The sequence below is a fragment of the Pinus tabuliformis genome, chromosome 2_1, assembly GCF_031772625.1.
Source record: "Pinus tabuliformis cultivar Carrire ecotype Pingquan chromosome 2_1, CPIR1, whole genome shotgun sequence".
Taxonomy (NCBI): Eukaryota; Viridiplantae; Streptophyta; class Pinopsida; order Pinales; family Pinaceae; genus Pinus; species Pinus tabuliformis.
The window spans coordinates 81,535,761-81,563,122 of record NC_142299.1 but is presented as its reverse complement, the minus strand read 5'-3'; the positions used below and the strand labels follow the sequence as shown (position 1 = coordinate 81,563,122).

The 27,362-nt window shown below is 37.7% G+C and overlaps 2 protein-coding genes across 2 annotated transcripts in view; both read left to right on the top strand.

Annotated features, from left to right (window-relative positions):
• The window catches only part of LOC149198873 (adenylosuccinate synthetase, chloroplastic-like), a 186,184-nt gene that overhangs the window by 56,547 nt on the left and 102,275 nt on the right, over positions 1 to 27,362 (top strand). The gene's annotated exons all lie outside the window — the stretch shown is intronic.
• LOC149198875 (putative LRR receptor-like serine/threonine-protein kinase At4g37250) lies at positions 901 to 6,743 on the top strand. Its single transcript, XM_089400392.1, has 3 exons — positions 901 to 1,091; positions 1,136 to 2,074; positions 6,098 to 6,743. The coding sequence occupies exons 1-3, from the start codon at positions 901 to 903 to the stop codon at positions 6,741 to 6,743; spliced, it is 1,776 nt and encodes a 591-aa protein (XP_089256518.1).

The window sequence follows — 27,362 nt, the reverse complement described above, 5'->3', positions numbered from 1 at the left end:
CAAGGTATTTTTGGTTCTGGACCTTGGAGACCCTTGAACTAAGATTAGGGTTTCATTATTGGTACATCTCTAGGTTTGGGGTTATTAACATGTTTCCTCATGTCCAAGAAATACAAATTCTTAGATAAGATAAAGTAATTTTAGTTAATACATTGGAACCAAGTAAAGTGGTAAATCTTTATTATTATTATTGTATTTTTAATTTATTTTTCTTATAAATTTATATTTTCAAGAGAAATTTTAAAATTTTGTTATATATGTAGTGCAATTAGTTAATATTTTGTTTTTAAAGTTTTATAGGTTTTAATTTTTGTTTTATTTCGATTTTTCTCATCTCTTTTTTTTTAAACTCTTTAATTTCTGTTTGATATGATAATGTGATTTAATGATGATATTTTAATGACTTTTTGCTGCTTCTTTCTTCTTTTTTCTTTTTACTTGCCCTTCATATTATTTCGAAGACATTATTTAAATATTTATTTTCTTTTAAATATTTTATAATGTGATTTAATGATGATATTTTAATGACTTTTTGCTTCTTCTTTTTTCTTTTTACTTGCCCTTTATATTATTTCGAAGACAATATTTAGATATTTACGTCGTAAGGTGTTTCCCTCTGAAGTGAACTTCCCTAAAATCCACTTGTCATTCCTGTGTGCCGTTAGATTATGTGTTAGACGATTAGAAGATTGTTAATCGTTCGATCAAGGGAAGGTAGTTGAGTGGTTGCAACTGTTCACGATATTTGAAACAGTTGCAAACCCTCGCCTGAATGCTTCTAGATCGGAGCCTAAAAGATTTGCCTGGGGTACCCTTTTCATCTTCTCCGCTCTTGCTTCCCGTGCTGCCTAACAGACCTCTGAAACGGGCTCCATCGAATCTCTGGGGCAAATTTTATCCATGGCTTTCCTGAATGTAGAAATGAGATCCGGATCAAATAAGGTCAAAGATGAATCATCTGACGACGACTGCTGCGTCCAAATGGTTTTCGTGATTGAATCTGTCGTCCAAATGGTTTTTGTGATTGAATCTGCAGGAGTTGAGGGTGAATCCACCCCAGAGGAAGAAAAGCCGTTGAGAAATCCATTGCCGTTGTCAAAATTTTTCTTCAGATTCGTGTTGGGTGTTGTTGAAGACGCCTGCGAATTTTCGTCTGCAATTTTTACGCCAGGGGTAACCTTGTGCCTTTGACTGGACCCATTCCACAGTTTGGAGCTCTTTTGCATCAGAAAAATGATGCTTTTGTTGGTAATCCAGGTCTTTGTGGTCACCCACTGACAAATTTATGTTCAATTCCTTCAACACTCTCAGATCCTCCAAAAATCAGCTCACCTTCAGCAATTGCAGCCATGCCTGTTATCAACAAGGGAAAAGGTCTGAGTAAAGGCACCATAGCTGCCATTGTAGTTGGCGATTTTGCAGGGATAAGCCTCCTTTGCGTAGTTTTTATGTACCGTTACTGGGGAACAAGAAGAAAGAAGGAGTCAGAGGATGGGCCTAATACCAGGAATATTCAGTTGGATGACAATGGAGACTGTTCTTCCAGTTCGGGTAGAGTTGGATGGCTCTGCCTTAAAAAAGTTGATGAGAGCTCAGATGGAAGTGTCTCGGACAATGGAGATCAACAACAAGGAACTTTTGTGACATTAAATGGAGATCTTGACATGGAATTAGATAAGCTACTCAGAGCCTCTGCATATATATTGGGTGCCAGTGGTTATACTATATTGTATAAGGCAGTTCTGGAAGATGGGCTGACTTTTGCAGTAAGGCGACTTGGTGATGGTGGTTTGGAAAGGTACAAGGATTTTGAAGCAGAAGCTAAAGCAATCGGTAGGGTTAAACATCCCAACATTGTTCGCCTCCGAGATTTCTATTGGGGTATAGAGGAAAAATTGCTGGTTTATGACTACATTCCACATGGAAGCTTGGCAAATGCCTATTATGGTGGGTTCTCTTGTTCTCTTTTTTCCATTTCATGTATATCTGCAGGAAATCTCGTTCAATTCGTTTCTGCATGGTTTTTTTTTATTTTTTTTGCAAAGATAGCCCTTCAATCGCTTGCATATTATGAGTTTCTTATGGATTCCACGATCTCCCCTCTTTAGCTACTGTTGGTAATCACAAGCCTGCATATTATGAGTTCTTCTAACCAAGCTAATCCTTGGGGCTATCTCTGCTAGATTGTTATCAACTAACCTTGGTGGCATTTGATATTATAGTGAATTTTCATTTGCTATTATTCCAAATAGTCTGCAGGCTTATTCAGAAGTATCCCACTGGCTTGGTAATTGCACAAGTCCCTGAAATTGAAGCCATCACCAGTAAGGCTGATTTCTCCATGCCTTTTAGAATGACCGTGTATGAAACTGTAGACCTTGAAAGTCTTTTCTATATTTTCTGAAGGATACAAACACCGAGAATAAGAAAATGAAGGAAAGTGAAAGTTGCAGGTTGTTTATTCCTTTAGGGTTATTTTTCTGGAGATTCTTACTGGGAAGCCACCTTCAAATAAGGATTTTGCAGCATGGGGTCAAAACTTTGTTGATGACAAGCATCGCCTTTTGCGCATCATAGATCCTACTCTTCGACTAGAGGTTGAAGGAAGGGAATAAATCTTAGTGTTTGTGGGGATTGCATTGAATTGTGCTTCTGCTTCCCCTCAAAAGAGACCATCAATGAAGGAGGTATTGCATTTTCTAGAAAAAATTCCATCACACAACCAATTAACCAATTCTTTCTTCCTATGTTGCATCCTTGCTTTGACATAAGTTGGACAGAGATGAGGACATACACCCACATTCCATATTCAACAGCTCTACTTAGACATTGAGATAACTCATATAGACACCTCTATGATTGGGACTCAACAACAGAAAAACTCTGCTATCAACTCAGCTTCTTATGAAATGGCCAGAGTCTTCTTAAAAATTTCAATATTTCTACAGTTGAGGATTGTAGCAAAGCTCAGGGATCAAACTTAACTCCATGCTTATGAGGCATCCGCGTTCTCACATTTTACTTGCAGCTCATTCTCGGTTTTAATGGGAAGGTTGTTAGGCCCCTATAATACTAGTGTAACCCCTTATTGTTATTAGTATAGCCCACTTATTATATTGATGTACCCATGTAGTGCCCATATTGTTACTATTGTGCCCCATAGAAGCCCACTATTGTTATTATTGTGCCCTTACATTATTATTGTTATGTCGGCTCTGATTATGTTATAACCCCTTAGACTCCTATATATAGAAAGGAGGTCTTTTCATTTGTATCATCCAAGAATTGTTCATTTATGTAATGTAAAGGAGGTTGCCCACCTGAAGAGGCTGAATTCTAAGGCGTTGATCTATCTTTTCTATCTTTTCTTGAGCTGGTTTCATAACATTTGGTATCAGAGCTTTGGATTCTAGGGTTTCGCTGCTCCAAACAGGTCATCGTGGAATTTTCGCTATAACTTTTTTTCTGTGATGTTTCAGAAGTCGCAAAAAAAACCCATTTGAGAAGAAATCGCGTTGAACCTTGCGTCCGAATTTCAGAGATTTTTGCGCGATATTTTCGGAGATATGATCTAAGGAAGTTGGTCTTTTTGCAGACTCCTGAATTACACTCAAAACAGGTGACCTGGGGAACATCGTCATAACTTTCTTTCTGAGCATTGGATTGAAATTTCTTAAGAAGGTACAGAAAGAGGACGGACTATAGTTTTCTTTTATATATTTTTTAGAGTCAAAGGTTGAAATAGTGACACGTGGCACTTCATACAAGTTCGCTCTACTGAACTAGTCTATAATCAGGTCACTACGGGAGATTGTGCATAACTCTTTCTTGGAGAATCCAATTTGGATCAGACTAGTGGCATTGAAAAGAGGATACAGAGGGCTACTATAGTTCACAATTTCAGAACTTAAAGATCTGAAAGTACAAAGCTACAGTCGTTTCAAGGTCGAGCTCCTAAAATCAAGAAAACACAAGATGAGGAAGTTTGATGGCAAGGATCCGGTAAATTGGATACTTCAGATGGAGCAATATTTTGATCTACATGGTGTACAACTGTTACAAAAGGTATGTATTGCATCTTCATATTTAGAACCAGATCAATTTTTATGGTATGAAGGGCTTTGTTCTCATAAAAAACTTGTTACGTGGTCAATTTTCATGGAGGAAATGATATCACATTATGAGGATACAAAGAGCAACACCTTCTTTAGAGCAACACCACAACAATTGGAAAGAGTAAAAGGGCTTTGTGACATAATGGAAAGCAAAATTATGGAAACCAGGAAGCATACCCCTCACAACTATAAAGATGGAAGTGTTGTTTCTCCCAGCCTTCCACAACCTACAAGGGTTACACCACAACAATTGGAAGAAAAAAGAGAAAAAGGGCTTTGTTACAATTGTGATAGCAAATGCACTAAAGGTAACCCCTTATTGTTATTAGTATAGCCCACTTATTATATTGATGTATCCATGTAGTGCCCATATTGTTACTATTGTGCCCCATAGAAGCCCACTATTGTTATTATTGTGCCCTTACATTATTATTGTTATGTCGGCTCTGATTATGTTATAACCCCTTAGACTCCTATATATAGAAAGGAGGTCTTTTCATTTGTATCATCCAAGAATTGTTCATTTATGTAATGTAAAGGAGGTTGCCCCCTCGAAGAGGCTGAATTCTAAGGCGTTGATCTATCTTTTCTATCTTTTCTTGAGCTGGTTTCATAACAAAGGTGATATATGGTGTATTATTGTTGCAGTGGCAGGGGATGGATTTTAATTGCTGGTTGGACCAAAAGAAATTGATGCAAATCAATATTGAAAATTATATTTATTGGTTCCGTTATAGTTTGCATATACAAAGAAGAAACTACTCTTTTTTCAAGTTAGAATATTTATATATACGTGTTCATCTCAGCAACAAATGATAATTTATCAAAACCATGAGAATGCTACACAGCTTCCTTCATAAGCCTTCTTAGGAAGACCATGAAATAAGACAAGTGACCCTGTGCTTGTATTTGTATCTTATTCTACATAACATCTTCTTACTTAGCTGGAGAACAATTAGCTGCAGTATTTATATCAGTTTCTATGGAATGTTTCTGCTGTTATATATTGAACAGGTCCATTATACCATATTCCTGGTAAGCCATATTTTATTGATGACTGCATTAATTACTTCAATTTGGAGACTGAACACATCATAATGACTCAATTAATTACATTACAGTATTGGGATGTTGTGTTGCATCATAACAGTATGGATTGAATTGATGGGAAAATTACATTGTATTGTTATTGTTTTGCATATTATGAGTTTCTTATGGATTCCACAATCTCCCATGTTTAGCTACTGTTGGTAATCACAAGCCTACATATTATGAGTTCCTTATGGATTCCACACTTTTCCCCTGTTTAGCTACTATTGGTAACCACTAGATATTCAATGACATTTGATCCTGAGAATTCCTTGAGCATTTGCACTAAAGCATCTTCTAACCAAGCTAATCCTTGGGACTATCTTTGCTAGATTGTTATCAACTAACCTTGGTGGCATTTGATATTATAGTGAATTTTCATTTGCTATTATTTCAAATAGTCTGCAGGCTTATTTAGAAGTATCCCATTGGCTTGGTAATTGCTCAAGTCCCTGAAATTGAAGCCATCACCAGTGAGGCTGATTTCTCCATGCCTTTTAGAATGACCGTGTATGAAACTGTAGACCTTGAAAGTCTTTTCTATATTTTCTGAAGGATACAAACACCAGGAATAATAAAATGAAGGAAAGTGAAAGTTGCAGGTTTTTTTGGCAGAAGCATCATAGATGTGAACGAAGGTTGTTACATCAAAGAACTAAAGAGCGATTATACAAGATCCCCATCTCTACATAAGCAAGGAGAGCTAGAATATAGAGTTTGGTTCCAACTTCAAGAAATATAACTTTGAAAGTGAAAACGAGAAGTTTAGGAATAGGAATCAACTTTCTGTGATGTGTCAAATTATTCGGGATTCTTCATCTTTGCTGCTTCATATAAGAATTTATTAAAGATAACAATATCAATGAATCTTGTTCAGATTTTGGATTCTGCAGAGTCTATCCCTGTTTTCATGAAAGGAAGTTTGTTCATGGAAATGTTAAGCCAAGAAACATCCTTCTGGGCTTTGACATGGAGCCATACATAGCAGATTTTGGGCTAGAAAAGCTATTGGACACTGCCAGTGTCAAGTATAGTAGCTCTGCTATCCACCTAAGGAACCTCGAAGGTATATTTTCAGGGAGCAAACGCTCCACTGGCTCCTGCAATAGCCTGCAAACAACACTTGATTTGTTGGGAAGTCCAGGCACATCCAAGAACTTTGTATCTCCTTACCAGGGCCCAGAGGCATTGAAAACTCTCAAACACAACCAAAAGTGGGATGTTTATTCCTTTGGGGTTATATTTCTGGAGATTCTTACTGGGAAGCCACCATCAGATAAGGATTTTGCAGGATGGGGTCAAAACTTTGTTGATGACAAGCATTGCCTTTTGTGCATCATAGATCCTACTCTTCGACCAGAGGTTGAAGGAAGGGAAGAAATCTTAGTGTCTGTGGGGATTGCATTGAATTTTGCTTCTGCTTCCCCTCAAAAGAGATCATCAATGAAGGAGGTACTACATTTTCTAGAAAAAAATGCCATCATCCACAACCGATTAACCAATTCTTTCTTCCTATGTAGCATCCTTGCTTTGACATAAGTTGGACAGAGATGAGGACTTACACCCACATTCCATATTCAACAGCTCTACTTAGACATTACATAACTCATATAGACACCTCTATGATTGGGACTCAGCAATAGAAAAACTTAGTTGTCAACTCAGCTGCTTATGAAATGGCCAGAGTCTTCTTAAAAATTTCAATATTTAGGCCGATAGGCCTTCCTTTGAGTGAGCTTTTCGTCTACACTTTGTTTCTATGTTTGACAGCTGGTGTGCACCTTCAACTGGCATATGGTTGACATCTGTCGTGCAACTCCATTTCTGTTTCTCCTCTTCAACTTTCTTCTCTTCCTGTTTTCTTCCACGACCATTTTTGTTCCTACTGTTTCCGCTTTCTGCTCTTCCTATTCTCTTCCACGCCCTGCTGCAATAATGTGTCCCGTTTCTACTATGCAATCTGTTGTGCACGACCTACTGTGTTGTATGGATCAATTTCGAGAAAAAACTGACAACGCAAATTGACAGAATAGGGGGCACAAACCCTACTTGGAATGACAAGGCCATATTCAGAGTGGAAGAGAGTTTTCTCCACTGTGAAACCTCTGCTGTGATGATGGAGATATACTGCGTGGGTTGCCTCAGGGATACCCTGCTAGGCACTGTGAGGGTCTTGCTTTCCACTCTCCTCAAGGGCTACGGGAGCACAGATTTCAGTGGGATGATTTTCTTGGCACTGCAGGTCCGTCGTCCTTCTGGTCGCCCACAGGGCATTCTCAACCTTGGCACCATGATTCTTGATGGAGTAGATCTTCACAAAATGAACAGATTCATCCCTGCAACTGGGGGGCTATGGGTTTCAGAGATTTGATGGGGAATCCTGTCCAACCTAAGCCTTCGTTTGTGGGAAAATTATTGTCCATTAAACCTAATAATGTTGTTGAAGCCCAAGAACAGCAATCCCGCTGTCAAGACTTCTACAGTAGTGCATGCAAGGAACAGGGCAAAGATCAAGAAAAGCAGAAAGATGGTGCTGAGATGGTTGAGAAGGAGAAGAAGAAAGCTGTTGGCTGCTATCAGATTCTCATGGCCCCAAAATTGAAAGGGAATAAAGTTGGATTGAGGAATAGGGCTGCAAAAATTCATCTCAGTCCATCTAACAGTAACATTTGTGCCACGGAAGATCAAGATCCTACTCTAGCTTACAACAAAGCAATAGAAATTTATGCATAGTGTTATCATCAATAATATTATTGTACAATAATACGTTGGTTTTCTGTCATTATATTCTTTGTGCAAGTGCCTTCAATTCCTAGTTGATTCGTGAAGTTCTTATTATGGCATACATAAATATTTTGAAAATCACGAGCCACTGTGGATGAAACACTAGTTATGTAAAAGTTTGAATAGATATATGAATCTGAAAAGGGCAAGTTCAGTGCCTTCAGTCTGCTACTTCGATATATATACTTAGCCTATGTGGATGAAACACTGGTTTGTGTAAAAGTTTGAATAGATATGAGTCTGAATTTTGCAATGGGCATGTTCAGTGCCTTCAGTCTGCTACTTTGATAGATACTCTTAGCCACTGTGGATCACACATTGGTTTGTTTAAAAATTTGAATAGATATATAAGTCTCTAATGGCAAGTTCAGTGCCTTCAGTCTACTACTTTGAAATATACTCTTAGCCACTGTGGATGAAATATTGGTTTGTGTAGAAATTTGAGTAGATATATGAGTGAATTGGGAAAATTCAGTGCCTTTAGTCTTTGATATATACTACTCTTAGCCACTGTGGATGAAATATTGGTTTATGTAAATATTTGAATAGATATATCATATATGAGTCTGAAATGGGCAAATTCAGTGCCTTCAGTCTGCTGCTTTGATATATATAGAGTATATATATTTGTTTACAGGATGATCACTGCATTTTTAACTTATGTCCTTCATTAATCAAATCGATCTTTCAAAGACACAATAGGCTTTCCTAATCTTGCAGAAAATGGTCCGTCCATATTAAGCCATAAGGATGAAAACCAAGCGAGATAATAATCAGCTGATGCAAGTGACTATTGTTGAAAAATATTTCTAACTCTCGTTTTACTTTGACATTATTTTATAATAAAAAAAATGTGGGAAAGAAGGCTATATTACAAGCCCATTATATGAAGTTGGGGTAGATTTTATGGTTTGAAACTAACTCAACCGAAATTTTCTACATTGTTTTTATCAATATGGAAGCCTGAGAAGATAGGTGCAAGTGAAGCAATGGAGTTTTGAAATGGGTAGATTTTATAGTCCAACACTAACAACCAAAATTTTCTACAATGTTTTTATCAATATGAGATCCTGAGAAGATAGGTGAAGGTGAAGCAATGGAGTTTTGAAATGGGTAGATTTTATAATCTAAAACTAACTCAAGCAAAATTTTGTACATTGTTTTTATGAATATGAGAGCCTGAGACTATAGGTGCAGGTGAAGTAATGGATTTTTGAAATGGAAATCACAACAATAAAATTCTAAAATGAAACAAGAAACGGATTTGGTACAAATTTGTTTTTGTTTGTTCCATTATTGTTGTATCTATGAATGGGTTTTTCTACTTCTTGGCTTCGATTATGACCATCTGGGGTGGCCTTTTGCACTGATTTCCATCTGCTTTCATCATCATGAGCTAGAGAGTCTATGATGTGTTTTGTCTTATAAGACGGTTCTATACAATGTTTAGATTTGAAAAGATTTCATTCATGGCGTTTCTTCTCCTGTAATTTCAATCAGGGTGGTCTTTGAATATTGCGTTTCCTTGTGCAGTAAATTCACTCTACATCATGGGGGAAGCTTACACACAGCTGGAGCTTAACAACATCTTAGCTCAAGATCTGAAGGAGATGCATATTTTTGGCATGATGCAGACCTACTGTGTTGTATGGATCAATTTCGAGAAAAAACTGACGATGCAAATTGACAGAACAGGGGGCGCAAACCCTACATGGAACGACAAGGCCATATTCAGAGTGGAAGAGAGTTTTATCCGCTGTGAAACCTCTGCTGTGATGATGGAGATATACTGCGTGGGTTGCCTCAGGGATACCCTGCTAGGCACTGTGAGGGTCTTGCTTTCCACTCTCCTCAAGGGCTACGGGAGGACATCTTTCAGTGGGATGAGTTTCTTGGCACTGCAGGTCCGTCGTCCTTCTGGTCACCCACAGGGCATTCTCAACCTTGGCACCATGATTCTTGATGGAGTAGATCTTCACAAAATGAACAGATTCATCCTTGCAACTGGGGGGGCTGTGGGTTTCAGAGATTTGATGGGGAATCTTGTCGAACCCAGGCCTTCGATTGTGGGAAAATTACTGTCGATTAAACCTAATAATGTTGTTGATGCCCAAGAACAACAATCTCACTATCAAGACTTCAACAATAGTGCATGCAAGGAACAGGGAAAAGATCAAGAAAAGCAGAAAGATGGTGGTGAGATGGTTGAGAAGGAGAAGAAGAAAGTTGTTGGCTGCTATCAGATTCTCATGGCCCTAAAATTGAAAAGGAATAAAGTTGGATTGAGGAATGGGGCTGCAAAAATTCATCTCAATCCATCTGACAGTAACATCTGTGTCAAGGAAGATCAAGATCCTGCTTTGGCTTACAACAAAGCAATAGCAATTTATGCATAGTGTTATCATCAATAATATTATTGTGCAAGAATACATTGGTTTTTTGTTATTATATTCTTTGTGCAAGTGCCTTCAATTCCTAGTTGATTCGTGAAGTGCTTATTATGGCATACATAAATATTTTGAAAATCACGAGCCACTGTGGATGAAAACACTGGTTTATGTAAAAGTTTGAATAGATATATGAATCTGAAAAGGGCAAGTTCAGTGCCTTCGGTCTGCTACTTCGATATATATTCTTAGCCTATGTGGATGAACATTGGTTTGTGTAAAAGTTTGAATAGATATGAGTCTGAATTTTGCAATGGGCATGTTCAGTGCCTTCAGTCTGCTACTTTAATAGATACTCTTAGCCACTGTGGATCACACATTGGTTTGTTTAAAAATTTGAATAGATATATAAGTCTCAAATGGGCAAGTTTAGTGCCTTCAGTCTGCTACTTTGATATATACTCTTAGCCATTGTGGATGAAATATTGGTTTGTGTAGAAATTTGAGTAGATATATGAGTGAATTGGGCAATTTCAGTGCCTTCAGTCTTTGATATATACTACTCTTAGCCACTGTGGATGAAATATTGGTTTATGTAAACATTTGAATAGATATATCATATATGAGTCTGAAATTGGACCAAAAGAAATTGATGCAAATCAATATTAACTAGTTATTGATAATTTTTCCCACTGAGTTCCCTCAGGTAGAGTATAATGCTTTCCTTGCTTATCAAAGAATATTGCTTATCAAAGAGTATTGATTCCTTTTCAATAGGAGTAGCATGTGAGTGTCAGTTTTATAAAGAAGATTTTTTTTATTATTAATAAAAATATAGATAGTTAGATTCATTTTAAAGGGTTATAAATACAAGACTTAAAAGGTTGTAAATATTTCAAGGGTTGTAAATATGAGTTATTAATTGTTTTTACTTAAAACCTGATAAATAGCAATTTAGCAATTTCTTTTTAATTGAGTGACTCAAATTCATGTTTCTTTAGGTTGAAGGTAAACCCACTAAAGTGGAAAAAATTGTGATTCCAATAATTAGAGGGATTGTCATCATGGGGTGATAAGAAATTTAATATTCCAAGAAGAGGAGGTAGTAGTAGATTCTAAATAAATTAGCAATGCAACAACATAAATGTTTGCAACAAATTTAGAGAGATCCACCTTGTTGAATAATGCACACTCTACATGGATAATGGATTTCCGCACTTTATGCCTTACGATGTTTTCTTTGCAACATCTGGTGCAAATGCTAGTTATTAATTTGTGAAACTATTAAAACTCACAAATCCCGTACCTATAATTTAATGCTTTGTTTTCTTAGCAATTTGATGCCTTCCTCTCCATATGTTCTTAACCATGTAATGCGTTTTCAGTGTAAATTCTCCGACATTTCACTATTCAACATGTCTTTTTTTTCCTAGTTCACTGTTCAAGATTGGATATTATATTTAATTTCATTACTCATCGTTTAATATATATTTTCAATTTATCACCACAATCGTGGGATAAATTTATCAAAACTGCAAATGAATAATAACGATATATATATATATATTGAAATTGCAGAAGTTGTATGTTGTGCTACAAGATACTAATCCAGCTAGGAAATCCTCAAATTCACAAGATAATTATTGTAGTTGTCTCCAATAACATTATAAGGCGCCTAAGACACAGACACTACACACTCATATCTAAAGCTATAAATCATTTATAGGTGGACTAAATCAAGCCTATCCTCTATTCCAAAATACCAACCTATACATGTGTTACGAATGCTAACCCTGTTGGAAAAATCATTGGAAAACTAGGTAACTTTCACTTGCTTGGAACATTGTCGATGAGTTGTTCCACTCAAGTTCATCTGGCCCCTTGATTTAAGTGTATGCTTCATGGAGATGGACTTATTAATTGAGTGTTTGTACATCTAATCACATCAAGGAGATGTTAACATAAGGCTTGAGGTCTAAACATCGTGATCCCATTAAGAAATTTGCAAGGAAGATCTCCATCATGTATGATCCAGGTGGAAAATAATTACCGTAGTTATTTTTATGTCAATAGTTATTTTTTTGTTAGTCAAATTTCTTTAGTTATATTCTCATAAAAATAGACAGTACAAAATGTGTCTTTATGGCCCCCCGAGCCTCATTCTAACCAGACTTGTTGGCATTGGGGTCAAAGTATGCCAAAGATTAATTCTTACAAGCATTATCTTCACAAGGCTTAAGAGCCATACATTGCAAAAAAGAGACAAAAAGAGCATAAATACTAACAACATCATATTAAGGAGGGGGATGGGGCGGAACTATAGGAGTTCCAACATGAAAGTAAACATGTTCATGCATGTGGAAGTCGATATGTTCAACTCAAGCTTCCAAATCGCGAAGATGCTCATTCGTGCGACGGTGTCTTCGAAAAAGATTGTCCAACTGCTTGAGAATCTCGTTCTGGCTAAACTGAATGGCATTCATATATGCAACCAGCTCATTACTGTCCTCATATCTGTGTTCTCGAATAATGTCCATATTTTCCTGAAGTCCTCTAAGTTTCTCTACAATGGAATCCAATGAAGCTAGAACGTCCACCCAACCATGAGAATGAACCAAAGTGTGAGCCACCTCACTGTCATGTTCCATACATGTTGAATTGTCTAAAGAAAAACTTTGGTTGTGTGCTAGATGACCTGCAGGGATATGGTGGCTGCCCCGACAACGTGGCCTCCCATGATAGCGCGACATGGCCATCAGACTATGAATATTATTGAGCGGTATGTGAGAAGGGACTCGACACCCCCTAACAGAGAAAAAGATAAAGCCCCTACCAAAAACCCATAGGAGCCTGCCTAGTTTTGAAGCACTACTCACCCAACGAGGAGAAGCCCTTTAAAGAGAAGAAATAAACTTATTCCAAGCTAGAATTATGACAGGGATGCCTTCGAAAATTATATAAAGAACCATCCAAATTATCACTGTATGCACCCAATTAACCGGAGAACCTACCCATAGGGAATTAACTCCATACCAGCAACAACACAGAGAAAATAGAGGGCAAAAGAGAGCTATAAGAAACCACTGACTCAAGACAATGAAGAAGGTGGACATGAGAGCCAGATTAGAACAAAGAAGGTGGTAAAATTCAAGTGGAGACAGACATAAGCTAGAAACTATGCCAACAACCAGGGCTTGAGCAGTTGAAACCCCCCAACTCAGACCCCTGAAATCCCCACTTCGAGAATTGCCAATGCGACTCTCTTGGTCCATTTTCCACCCCACGAGACTCCATCTGGAAATGACCCAGAGAACATCCACTGAACAAACAAAAACCCATCCAGAGAACCAAATACAAAGTAGAGGGGTTACCTTCGCGAAACACAAAAACTAGTCCACCTTAAACTTGCTTTCAGAATTGATGAGAATTTGCCTTATTTCCCATCCAAGCTCAACGCTGAGAAGAATTCTGCCTCTCAGAGTCATGCCCAGGTCCCAAATACTTATTTGAAAATCAGTGTGAAGCAAGACTACAACAAGGCAGTCGACCACTGTGCTGAGCCAGCTGAGCCAACACCCAGGCAAGCACACACGGTCTTTGTCGTGAACCTTACAGCTCTCCCTATGCACAAAACCCACCACCCGTGTTATGAACATTAGGTAATTACCCAATGCACCATTTAACAACCAAGACTTAGCTTTTGAAGGGTTTGCACGATATGAGTACTGTCGTTGTGAACCAAAATTAATAACTAGCATGTTTGCTGCGTGGGATGAGGGCATAGCCCATGTCCACCCCCATCGGGGATCTGTCAATGGTTGGTTAAACCATGGATAATGTTGATAATAAACAAAATAAATCATAACATTAAAGTAAGAATCTAATTGTGCAATGATTTCAATTGTACTATCGTAATTATGATACTCACCCATGGTATTCACACATGGATTTTATAAACCATGGTATTTGCCCATGGTATTTGAAATGTAATAAGAGGCATGAATCTCAGAGAAAGATACACATAAAAAAGTATAAATACGAAACTTCACCTAAAGTAAATCATCCTTTTTTTCATAATGTAGTCTCATGGTATATTACCCATTTCAATAAATATTTGAGTTCCTCTTGTGTTATTTTTATGCAATATTTTCCTTACACATTGAGTTCTTATTATAATGTTTTTATACAATATCTCTTTTATGCATCATGCCATATTCTAAGTTCTTATTATACTATTGTTGTGCAATATTTCTCTTAAGAATTGTGACATATTCATTTGTCATTCATGAAGTTTCCTTTATTAAATAACTTGGATCACAATGACATTAATGTATTATATCTTATGAAAAATCTACAGTTGAGTGCACCTCGGCCAGAGTAGTATTGGGATCGGTGACTTGCTAGGAAGTTTTAAATTTTTATTCTTGTGTCAATATTTAAGTCTCATTCCTCCAACGATCTATATTAGTGATATTAGAGTGGGGCTTTTCTTGTCTATTTTTTTGCACATGTGCCGAACGAGGTCAGAGTACAAGGATCTCAAACTCAAACTATTTCAGCCTTTGCAAGACTATCCTCACCGACCCCGACAAACTCACATGGAAGATGAAAAGAAAAATGAGAGAGCAGGGGATCCTGTCAAACTGTTGCTAGAGGAAGCACTTACACAATTGGATAGTGAGATGATGGAAGCCCTTAGTATCTCATTGGATAGTGAGAAGTTAAAAAGATAAGCCATTAGATATCTACTAGGCAGATCAACAAGTGAACTATCTTAGCACGATTATGGGTCAACCACACAGAGCCATTGCCACCGAAGTCCATTTGTTAGGCCGCACACTGCCAACATCACAGTTGGCCCACAACCATTATAGGGCATCTCTATCCTCAGATCTTCATTCATCGTGGTTATGGATCAACCACACAAAACCCTTGACACCGAAGTCCATTTTCTAGGTCGCACATTATCAACATCACGACTGGCCCACAAGCGTTACATGGTATCTCTATCCTCGGATCTTCATTCATCATGGTTAAGGGTCATCCACAAACCCATGGTTATGGGTCAACCATGCAAAACCTGTCTTCAAAATAATTGGTTTTGGGTCATCCAAAAACTCACATTTATGCTCCTATTCAACAAAGGTTTCCCTGGAAGGAAATATACGTAATGGGGACCATTGCTTCTCAAGGGGGGTTAATTAATCCAAGTGGAAAATAATTACCGTAGTTAATAACTATTTTTCTATTAATGGTCGTTAAAACCATGGATAATGCATGATAATAAACAAAATAAATCTTTATATTAAAGTGAGAATCTAATTGCACAATCATTTCAATTTTAGCACCGTAATTATGATACTCACCCATGGTATTCACCCATGGACTTTGTAAACCATGGAATTTGAAATTTAATAGGAGGCATGACTCTCGGTGAAAGATACCCATAAAAAGTATAAATACGAAACTTCACCATGGAGGAAATCACCCTTTTTTCTCATAATATAGTCTCATGGTGTATTACCCATTTCAATAAATATTGAGTTCCTCTTGTGTTATTTTTATGCAATATTTCACTTACGCATTAAGTTCTCATTATAATGTTTTTATACAATATCTCTTTTATGCATCATGCCATATTATGAGTTATTATTATACTATTGTTGTGCAAAATTTCTCTTAAGAATTGTGACATATTCATTTTCCATTCATGAAGTTTCCTTTATTAAACAATATGGATCACAGTGACATTAATGCATTAGATCTCATGAGAACTCTACAGTTGAGTGCATCTAGGCCATAATAGTACTGGGATTGGTGACTTACTCGGAAATTTTAATTTTTTATTATTGTGTCAATATTTAAGTCTCATTCCTCCAACGATTTGGATCAACATACATGATCCACATGGGGCATTACAATTTAGAGATTGACACAGAATTGGAAATAAAAATATCCCTATAAAAATAAAATAAAAATGGTCCATGGTATTAAGAACCCATGGTATTTCCCCATGGTGTTCATGTGGAATATAACAAATTTAAAGGGGGGACTTAAACCAACCTAGATCCATCTTAACTCTGGATCTACCAAGCTTCTATAGGGATCAAATCTCTTGATATGCAAACCTATTTTAGAGTGAAAAGATATTTGATCCCTCTCGACCTTTGGTAGATCTAGATTTAAGATGGATCTAGGTTGCTACATCTAAATAGACATTGAAAACGTTAAATAAATACCATGTACTAATAAAAATAAATATGTATGAGCTTAATAAACAAACTGAGATATAATTGTGATATGTGGCAGAGTTGAGTTGAAAAAAACTTCTATCAAGATAGAGAAGATTATTAAATCGCACATTCCTAGTTTAATAAACAAGTAGAGATATGTTGATGACATGTGGTAGAGGTGAGTTGAAAATAAATTCTATTGAGATCGAGAATATTCTTCAAGTCATATTTTATCTGTTCTATGTTTTGGAGGGTTTTTGGCATATTTTCTGGTTCAATTTGCTTAGAATCCGACAAGGAATTCTTAATATCACAAGTTTGAGTTGTAAACTCTCCAAAATCTGAGTGCCTCAGGGTTCTTCAAGGCGTTGAATCCGTATATGAAATCAAAACCCGTTTTAGATAATAAAAATTAAGATTTGGCAAAAAAATTGCTAGATTCCAACCAAAAAATCCAAAACATAACATGTTTAAACAATGCCATTATTGAATGAGCCATCATATTATTGTGACATAAATTATTTTTTTTGTAAAATATTTTCAATGTGTAAAATAATATCGCATCATAGTGTAACGACAAACGATATCCAACAAAATCAGAGGAAAGAAACAAAAAAATAACATTTGAATAATGGAAATAATAAATTAATCAAAATATAAAAAAATAAATATATTAACTTGCATAAACTATATGAAACAGAAACTGACAAGCAATGTTAATATATTTTTAAGATAGGATGTAGTCCATTTTGAAAGCGTGGGGTGGAAGTATCATGTGAGCTTTGTATTTCCTGGCAAGTAATGGAGTGGGATCTCTAGTGTGGAATGGCATCAGAGTTGTAGAAAAGGCCCTGCTATAGGCTAGGGCTTTCCTTTCTGCCTTGATTTCAGCGACCTAATCTCTGGTTCCTTATATTTTATCTTCCGACAATGTTATCTCCTACCTTTACTTTCTTCTTGTTCCTTGAAGGCGTTTCTTGGTAGGATTTTTGTGGTTAAAGGTCTAGACTAGTCCACATCTGCGGACTTTTTACCCAAATAGATCCTGCAAAAAGCATAGAGAACCCTTCACACCTTTTTTGCACTACATTAGAAAGTTGGGACCGATTTTCCCCAATGGTTAGAATGAGGTGCTCATTATCTCAAAGAAACTCCCACCGGTCAACAGAAAAGTAGTGTCCTCTTGACGTTGTTAGTGAAGAACATCTCGGTGAGGGTTTCTTTAATGTTTAAAGAGCAAGAGGAGAAGGGTTGTTTTCAAACTTTGGTAATAGGAAGGAAAAATAGAAACGCATCCAAAAACATGTAAAGGCGATGGCGGAAATGAAGGAATTAACCTTAGGGGAAGACATCAACTTGGATAGAGTGGAATCCATGTCTAAGAGAGCTTTAGTGGGTAGGCTTAGTTACATAAAAATGATGCATGAAAACCTATATCCTTGGTTAGGGTGACATGGAAACCATTAATGGGTTATACTCCAATTGTGAGTATATTGGTCAAAAAATGGACATAGTTTCACTTTCTATCAAAGTTGAAAGGATGATCTTGAACTAATCCCCTCTAAGCCCTAGGTTATAGGCAGGGTCTCTCTTTGGCTACAACAGTGGCATCCTTATTTTTGTAAGAGGATCGAATGGTCCAGGTGGATATTTGTGGCCACCTACATAATCCAAATTGACCCCTAGTCAGTTTCATCTGTTTCCTTGATTATTGCAGCATTTACTATTTTCAGTAATTTTTTGAGTCTTGAATTTCGTGAGTTGCTTTGACCCCCTAAACATCATTTTATGAGGTCTGCAGCAGAATTGTAGCCATAGGTTGGGGCCTGTGACAAACCCTATAGTATTCAGAGAGAACTTTCCAATAAGGTATCGTACACGGCAAACGAAGATCATATTACCAAGTAACGACCTCGGGAATTTGGTTGCCCCACTCACCCCAACGGGACCCACAAACTCTTGGTGTTTCATCTCCTCGGGTTATGGTTTTGGTTGTTTAGGAATTTTCTTTGATGTTGAATAACAAAAAGGCCCTTGAGCCTCATTGTAACATAGTTTAGACGCATGTAGTTGTAACATCTCTTCTCATATATAAGATACCATTGCCTGAGATAGTTTATTTCCATTATGTATGTAAGCATATTTTAGTTCTTTGTTATTAATGAAATGAATTTTTATTTCTACTACATATCTATGTTTATGTTTATATTTCTATTCTATTACATTCCTGCATAAGTCTAGATCAGTGGTATCAGAGTGGTCTGCTCTTTTTCTATTTTTCTTTGCATGTCCCTAACGAGGTTAGGGTATAAGGAGTTAGCGCTCGAATTGGTTGAACCTTTTCAAGATCAGCCTCGCAAACCCCGACGACCTCCCATGGTGGAAGAAAAGAAAGACGAGGGAGAAAGAGATCATTTTAAAATACTTCTTGAGGAGACCATTGATAAATAGAGGAAAACGATGATGGATAACTTTATCCAGATCCTTTGATTACTACTCACATGTGATGAATCTTCATTTAGTAGCCACTTTGGAGGCACCACTTCTTTTAAGGTACAAGTTAATTTTGACATTCCCATATTTGAAGGCCAGATAGATGCAGATGTCATAGATAGATGGTTAAATCTGTTGGAAGGATATTTTTCGGTTCATGACTTTTGCAATCGGGAAAAAATTACTTTTTCACTCCTTGAAGTTGCCCCCCGTTGTTATCACTCAGGTTGTCCCTTGGATCCTTAAGGGATACGGCCGAGGTAACCACAAACCAATCTTTGGACTGCAGGTCCTAGCCTACCTGCAATTAGAGAGGGCTCTCTCTTTCTGATTTAGCTTTGTTGAGGATGATTTTAGGCTAGTTATGGACTTCTTTGGGTTTTGTTTAAGTTTTGGTGGGATGATTGATGTTTTCAAGTAGGGAGGCATGCATAGTGCGAGAGGTTCAAACCATTGGGCATGGAGTCATGGAGTAGGGCTACTGGTGCGTTTTCTTGGTCACAAGAGGAATATAGAGCAGGATAGCTACACATGAAACAATCATTCAAGCTAAAAATGATGAAATGAAGGCTAAGGAATGAAAGGCAACTAAGAATCTCTCATTCAGCTTAACAGAGGGAAGGTGAGTGAACTATATCTAGGAGCAGTCAAGAATTCCTAAATAACAGTCATACATGAATGAAATAGAGCAAATATGAGCCATGAGGAATTCATATTTATGCCTAAATCAAAAGAAAACATATAGAAGTCACAGAAACTGAGCATAGAGTGCATCCAAGCAAATTCTAAGCTAATATTTCTTTCTGTAACTTAGATGGTGATATATGTATGATATAAACATATATGAATTGAAAACAGAGGTAAGAAACACTTATTGGGCCATGTAGCAGCACAAGAATTCTATATTTCACTCTTCAGCCATTAATAACACAACAGACAGTCCATCCTCCAAGCTTTTCAGCAGTCTTTGATTATAGAAATTCTCAAACATACAGTGCGAGTCCAGAATGAGTATTATCAACCAACCAACCCTTTAAACAACGAATTAGGGTGGTTTATATAGAGAAAATATCCAAAAATATCTATTACAGCAGATCTAAAACAGATCTGAGGGAAATGAGTTCTTTAATCTAATCTTGTCCTGGAATTAATGCAAGAAGACATCTATTTGAGCTGCGCTGGAGGTAGCTGCATCGAAATGAGTTAACATGGTGTCCTTGGTGGCTTAGTGCAGTGTTTCTAAAATAACTATGCCTTTAATCTCTTATATGCACTTCTTAGGCGGTTCTGCTACTTTTAGGTGGCTTTAATGTGCACTTCTCTCGATCTGATGAGCTTTAAATGGCCTTTACTGCTTCTTTGACTTGGATGGAGGCCTTTAATGTTCACCTGCTTTGATATTTCCGATCTGATACTCTTTGCCGCTTCACTGATACTCTTTGATTTAATCTGGGCTTTATCTTTCCTCTGATACTCTTTCACAGTTGATTCGGGCCACTTTCTCTCGATCTAATATGCTTGAAACTGTCAAATTGCCCCTTTTCTACCCTTTCAAGGCAAAAAATAACTGCTGCAAATGTTTTTCGTTGCCTCTGGAATGACATCGGCGCTGGCCGATTTGAATATGAATATAAATGAAGAAATCCTATCAAACTGCGAATTTTCGGGCCTGCAGGTAGCCGAGCAATATGAAGCCTTCCATTTTGGTCAATTTTTCTTAGCGATGCGCGATCGCTAATCGCGCATCGAACACTACCTCCGTTTTTTATTCCGGGCATCCTTTGCTGCGATTTTCGCGCTTCGCGCCTTTTTTGGTGATGACGTCAGCATGACGTCAGCGGGGGGTTCCGGGTATGGCAGGGTGACGTGGTAAGGTGACTTGGCAGGGTGATACGTAACAGTGGCGGGCTCGTTGCGACTCGGGGCTTGATCGGACAGCAGCGATTAAATCGGCGATTGGCAATCGGCGGGGACAGGGGGCGATGGCTATTATATGTGCGATGCGATGGGAGTGATCACCGATATTGGAAAAGCGATAAGGCATGCGGCTGGGCGAAAATGGAAAATATTGCGGAAATGCCATATATTGAGGTAAAATGAGTTTAGTGGTAAAATTTAAGTTTTGCAATATAACCAAGTTTTACGGGGAAGCGGAGGTATATATGGATAAATGATGCAATTGTGAAAATGAGTGGATTGCTATGCGATATGCTTTCGGGTGCGATAGTAATATCGCATCGGCAGATGAGAGGGGGGCATATATATAGGTACAAAAACCTTGCGACAGCCGATCGCGAAGTCGCGATCGGTGGTTTGCCATCAGAGCATGAATATATGTGGGCCAACAAAGTCATTGCCACCTCCGACAGCGATATCGTGTTGGAGGGAGGGGGATACGGATCGGAGGAATGTTTTGTTAATCGGCGAAGGCCTAATGCGATTGGAAGAAGGCTTAATGCAATCGGAGATGGGTTTTAGTGTATCAGATGAAGGATTTTTAACCTTTAGGAAGGGTCCTTAATGCATCGGAAGGGGTCCAATAGCATTTGAAGGGGGTTTTTGTGTTTTGGAAGGAGTCCAAACACCTTAGGAAGATGGTTTTTTGAGCAAAATGAGGGTTCTTACTAAGTTTCAAGTAAACTTAGTAATTCCCAAACAATATTTATGGTTTTATTTCAACCAGAGGAGGGGATATGTAAATAATGGGGATTTTTACTATATTTTTTAGTATGGGAAGGGGAAATAAGGAGGGATTTACATAATAGAGTTAGGAGTTAATATGAATTTTGTAAAGAAAGTGCTAAGGATAGAAATCTTAGGCTTTAAAGGGGAAACAAGACCTGTATAAGAAATATAAGCATGCTTAAGCAAAGCAGATCTTTACTTAGGCAAATGCTATGGAATATGATGAATTTTTAAAGATATCAAGCAGATCTTAACATATTTAGGGAAAGTTAGTGAATGATTTGGGGGAAAGGAAGAAAGGGAAGTTAATCATGCCTCTCTTGAGCTGCTCCAAGGGAAAATTTCCTTGCACTTGTGATCTGAAGTAAATAACACTTTGAAATACAAAATTGATCACACTTATTCATTCTGCAACCTCAAAACTACTTACCCAGCCTACTTACCTAACATTTTTTCTTCTTTTTTGGTTTGGGTGCACTTAGACTTGTAGACCCTGATTATCTTCTTTTCTTTTGACTGCCCTCCTATCTAAATGTACCCTTATCTCTTCTGGGGCTCAGATTAAACAGTTGAGCGCCCTTGTTTCTCTGCCTATCTACTCATCTTCCAAGCTTAAGCTGTTTGGACAGATATTCATTCTCTATCTTCTAAAACAAGCAATTTAAACCTAGGGAAGCCAAGATTAAGCTGTTTGGCTTTCCCTTAACTGTAAAACTCTTCAAAAATGTTATGATTTTTCAAAATGGAACTTCTTGGAAATATGGAAGCTTGCAGCATGACAAGATGACATATTTGGCATGTAAAACAGTCAATCATGAAATATGAAACCTATTGCAATAGGAGGCTAACAATGGCTCCACTTGGGGATGGTTTTTCAGGATGAAAAGCCAAGAACAGCAGGTCAGAATGCCTTTATCTTCAATTGTTGCTGTAAACTGAAATTCTCCTTCTTCTTAATGCCTTTGACTGAATTCTTATAAGTTGATATGCAGTATCCTTTCGAGCTGAATTGCAGAAACATTACAACTCTGCTTTTTGCCTTTTGGGTGCTTGTAATCATATTGAAATATGCTTGAGCACTTTTTTGTAATTATTTAAAAAACAGAGATCTGATATAGATCTTTCTTTGATCCTTCCTTCAAAATTTGCTGCATTGTTGCCTCTTATTGGCCTGCTATAAGAAAAAGTGCTGAAAATTCAAATATTAATGTACAGATAGTATACAGAGCTGTGCTGCTTTCAACAAAAGGGATCATGATAGTGCTTTAGCATTCGACCATTGATAGGGCCTTCTTCAGCTGTGCTACCATCCAAACTCTTCAGAAAATATGTGTTGTTGCCTTGAACAACATAAATAATAAAGGGGCCTTTCCACAGAAAATCAAACTTGTCATGCTTTCCTTTGTCCTCTCTTCTTGAATCCCATCTCAAGACTTTGTTGCCTATGCAGAAATCTTCAGCCTTGGTTCTTTTGTCAAACATTTTCTTGAGCTTCTCTTGTAAAGTCTGAGCTCTGTCGTACACTTGCTCTCTTGTTTGCTGCAAATGGATGGTTTGGTTTATTCTTCTTTGGATATCATTTGGCTATGCTCGAATCTCTTGTAGCAATTTGATAACAGGGATTCCCAAAGAAGAGGGGAACTTGGCCTCCATGCCATAGACTAAATCATATGGGCTCATCCCTATGGACCTCTTGGTTGACAATCTGTCTGCCCATAGGGCATTTACAAGCTTTTTGTGCAAGTTCTTCTTGTTCTCCTCCAAGACTTTCTTAATGATGTTAATCAGACTCTTGTTGGATGATTCGGCCAAGCCATTACCTTGAGGGTAATGGGTTGTGGAGTGACCTAAGGTAATGTGGAATTTGTGGCAAAAACTGATCATTTTCTTGGATTTGAAGGCAACAACATTATCTGTAATGATCTTCTCAGGACAGCTAAATCTGGACAAAATGTTGGTTTCAAGGAATTGGATGATAGTGGAGTCATTGGCTTGCCTACATGGGATGGCTTCAATCCACTTGGTAAAGTAATCTGTCGCTGTTAGAATCCACTTGTGCTGGCCAGAAGAGGATGGATGGATTTCTCCAATTAAGTCAAGACCCCATTGTTGAAAAGGCTTCTCGGTTGAAATTGGTTTAAGGGGCAAGGGCATAAGCTTTCTTTTGCCTTCAAAGGTTTGGCATTTGTGGCATGAAACAACAAACTTTCTCACATCAGCAAACAAATAGGGCCAATAGAAACCAGCCTTGAGTATCTTATCAGCAGTGGACTTCCAATATAAGTGCCCTCCACAGTCCCCTGCATGGAATTCTTTCATGACACTGTCAGTTTCATTCGTAGTTAGACAATTCAACAATATTCCTTCATGATTTTTCCAAAACAGGGCATTATCTAAGACACAAAACTTTGATGCTTTCATCTTTAAAAATCTCTTTTTGGTTCTGGACAACCCATGAGGAGCACACAGGTTTAACAATATAAAACATATATCAGCATACCATGGGGATTGCAAAAAAGCTTGACTGATCTGTGGAGTCGCCAGCTCCTGTTCATTGTCCAGTTGATTAATGTCTAAGGCTCGGAAATTGGTTTCGGACATTAGTTTGGCTAAGCCTTGTCCCTTTATCAGCTTGGTGGGTTTTATCTCAATGTCATACTCAAGGATATTGGCAATCCATTTGCCTCTTTTTCCTTCTATGCCCTCTTGAGTTAATATGTCTTTTACAACAGCATTTGGCACATAAGCAATCACATGTGAATATAAAATGTAAATTCTGAAATCTTTGATTGCTTTAACAAGGGCATATGCTTGTTTCTCCATGATTTGGTACTTTAAGGGTGCATCTCTAAGGGCTCGGCTGGAAAATGCAATTGGCTTTTCATTTCCCTGATCATCTTTCTGCAAAAGAACAACAACAATGGTGTGTTCAGATGCAAATGAAAAAATGATGAAATCCTTATCAAATTGAGGACTTGTGAGGATTGGGGCTTGTGTTAAGGAAGATTTTATGCCCTCAAAGGCTTGCTTGGCCTCTAAAGTCCAATTTAGCTTGGAATCATTCTTTAACATTTTATTTAGCATTCTCATCAGCTCGGCCAAGTTTGGAATAAATCTCCTTAGGAAATTGATCTTTCCTAGGAATGCTTGCAATTCTTTGATGTTTCTTGGATAAGGGATTTGAAGGATGGTTTGAATTCTTTCAGGATCAATTCTAATCCCATATTTTGAAATGATATGGCCTAGTAATTTTCCTTCTTTAAGGCCAAATAAAGACTTCTTGGGGTTCAAGGAAATGCCATATTTCCTACATGTTAGGAACACTTGTCTCAAATGTTTTAGGTGCTCTTGATCAGATTTTGAGAAAGGAGTAAGGTCATCAAGGTAAACCACTAGGAAATCATGGATTTCTTTGGCAAATGCAATGTCCATGGCCCTTTGAAAGGTAGCACCTGCATTCTTTAGTCCGAAAGGCATCTTCACATACTTAAATGTTCCCCACGGTGTTGTAAAGGTTGTCTTGTCTTGGTCATCCAGGTGAACAAGTATTTGATTAAAACCTGAAAAGCCATCTAGCAAAGAAATTCTTGAGGACCCCACTACTCTCTGTAGAATGTGGTCCATTTTTGGCAGTGGGTAGTGATCTTTAAGGGAGACTTGGTTCAGATTTCTCAAGTCCACGCATAGTCTAATCTCCCCTGTTTTCTTCCTTGTGGGAACAAGATTAGATACCCATTCTGAAAATCTAATGGGTGCTATGATACCGGCCTCAAACATTCTTTTCACTTCTTTCTCAATCAAAGGGAGAAGCACAGGATTGATTCTCCTTAGTTTCTGTTTGAAGGGCTTTTGATTTGGCTTTAAGGGAATGGTATGCTGAATAACGGAGGTGTCATAGGACTTAAGGTCCTCATAACTCCAAGCAAATATATCTTGAAATTCTTTAAATAAATCAACATATTTTGGTTTTTGATCGGGAGGCAAAGACTTGAATAGCTTAATCATTTTGGGCTGCTCTGTTGTCCCGATACTACAGTCTTCCACAACAGCGTTTGAGGGCTGCATCTTTGGCTTTTTGGGTACATCGTTTGAATCAAATATGTCTTCTAATGGAGTGAGGCCAGCAGGTAAAAAGTTGTCCTTTAAATCAATGACTTCAACCTCTGCTTCAGCTATTTCATATAAATGTATTTGCTTCAGCTCTTGCATGTTTATCTCATCAAAAATGGTTGGGTGCAGCATTTGATTTGCTGCTTCAACTGTTATAGTTTGCTCATTTTGGCTCATTTGCTGTTGTGAGTCATCCATGGCATCTTCATCAATGTTTGAGCTTGAGAATTCTTGCTGTAAAGTAAGAAAATTATTGATTTGAGCATCATCCTCAAACACTTGCCAATCTTTGATATTGTTAGGGACAACAGGCTTGTGCTTTATCTCAGCAATAAAGTGGTAATTGGGCTCAAAGGGCAGCTTGCCAGTGCTAACAAAAGTAGCTAGACTATGAGCATGCATGTTATGGTTTCTAGAAATCTTGGCAAGCTTGGATTTGGTGAAGGAATTGAGTATTTCTGTGGCAGCAGACCTATAAGCTCTCAGCCTATTGTCATTAGTAACAAAGTTGTCTTTCATCTGTTGAATGATCAAATCGGAGTCACCTAGAATGGACACTTTTACAGCTCCTAGAGCTTTGAGCAGTTTAAGGCCTAAAAGGAGAGCCTCATATTCTGCCATGTTGTTGGTGCATCTGAAGTTTAGTCTGTAGGCATGACCCTCTGCATGGTTTTTATGTGTATTGTGAATCCATATTCCTACCCCTGCTCCTAGCTTATTAACAGAACCATCAAACTCTAAATACCAGGTGATTTCATGCTTGTGGTTAGTATTAAGAGTTTCAGTCATTTTAGGATTAGGCGGGCCTAGGTTTTGTGCTTCATGTGGTCTTTCTTGTATGCTGGTTGCACTAATTTTTTTAACAGTTTCATGGGTATGGGCAACCGACTCTTGATTGATGCATGTTTCTTGTTCTAAAGGCAAAGGCTTCTCATCAGTGGGAGGGCAGCTGTCATCATTGAACAATATAAAGGAATCCATATCAGAATGGATTGAGTAAATGGGAAAGTTTTGGGGTCTTTCCTCACTACTTACCACATACTTCATCAATGTTTCTCTATACAGTCTCTTTGGTTGCCCAAAGACCGAAATAGTGGCATAGGAGAGGTTTAGCTGGAGAGATCCTTGGAGTTTTGCTCCCCAAGATCTTGATAAGAGCATACCATACTTTGGTGGAATGTCAGCAACCACCACGTCCATTAGGATCGTTTTGTTGGGAAATTGGACTAAAGACACACAAAGGTCTTTGATTAAGCCTAAACACTTGACCTGGCTAGAATCAAATAAGAATAAGTCTTTGTAGGGTCTAGTGATATTAAGGTTTAGCTTCTCCATTACAGCTTTTGGCATTAGATTGTGTGAAGCACTTGAATCAAACATAGCATTGTGCAATACTTTATCATGAATGTGCAAACTGACATAAAAGGGTAGAACAACCCCATGTCCTGATTTACCATTGACTTCGG

Excerpts from the sequence above, each read along its gene's own strand:
- LOC149198875 (XM_089400392.1), top strand. The coding sequence starts at position 901 with ATGGCTTTCCTGAATGTAGAAATGAGATCCGGATCAAATAAGGTCAAA. Across the intron at positions 1,092-1,135 it reads CCGTTGAGAAATCCATTGCC|ACGCCTGCGAATTTTCGTCT; the intron begins GTTGTCAAAATT and ends GTGTTGTTGAAG. Across the intron at positions 2,075-6,097 it reads CAATCGCTTGCATATTATGA|AGTCTATCCCTGTTTTCATG; the intron begins GTTTCTTATGGA and ends TGGATTCTGCAG.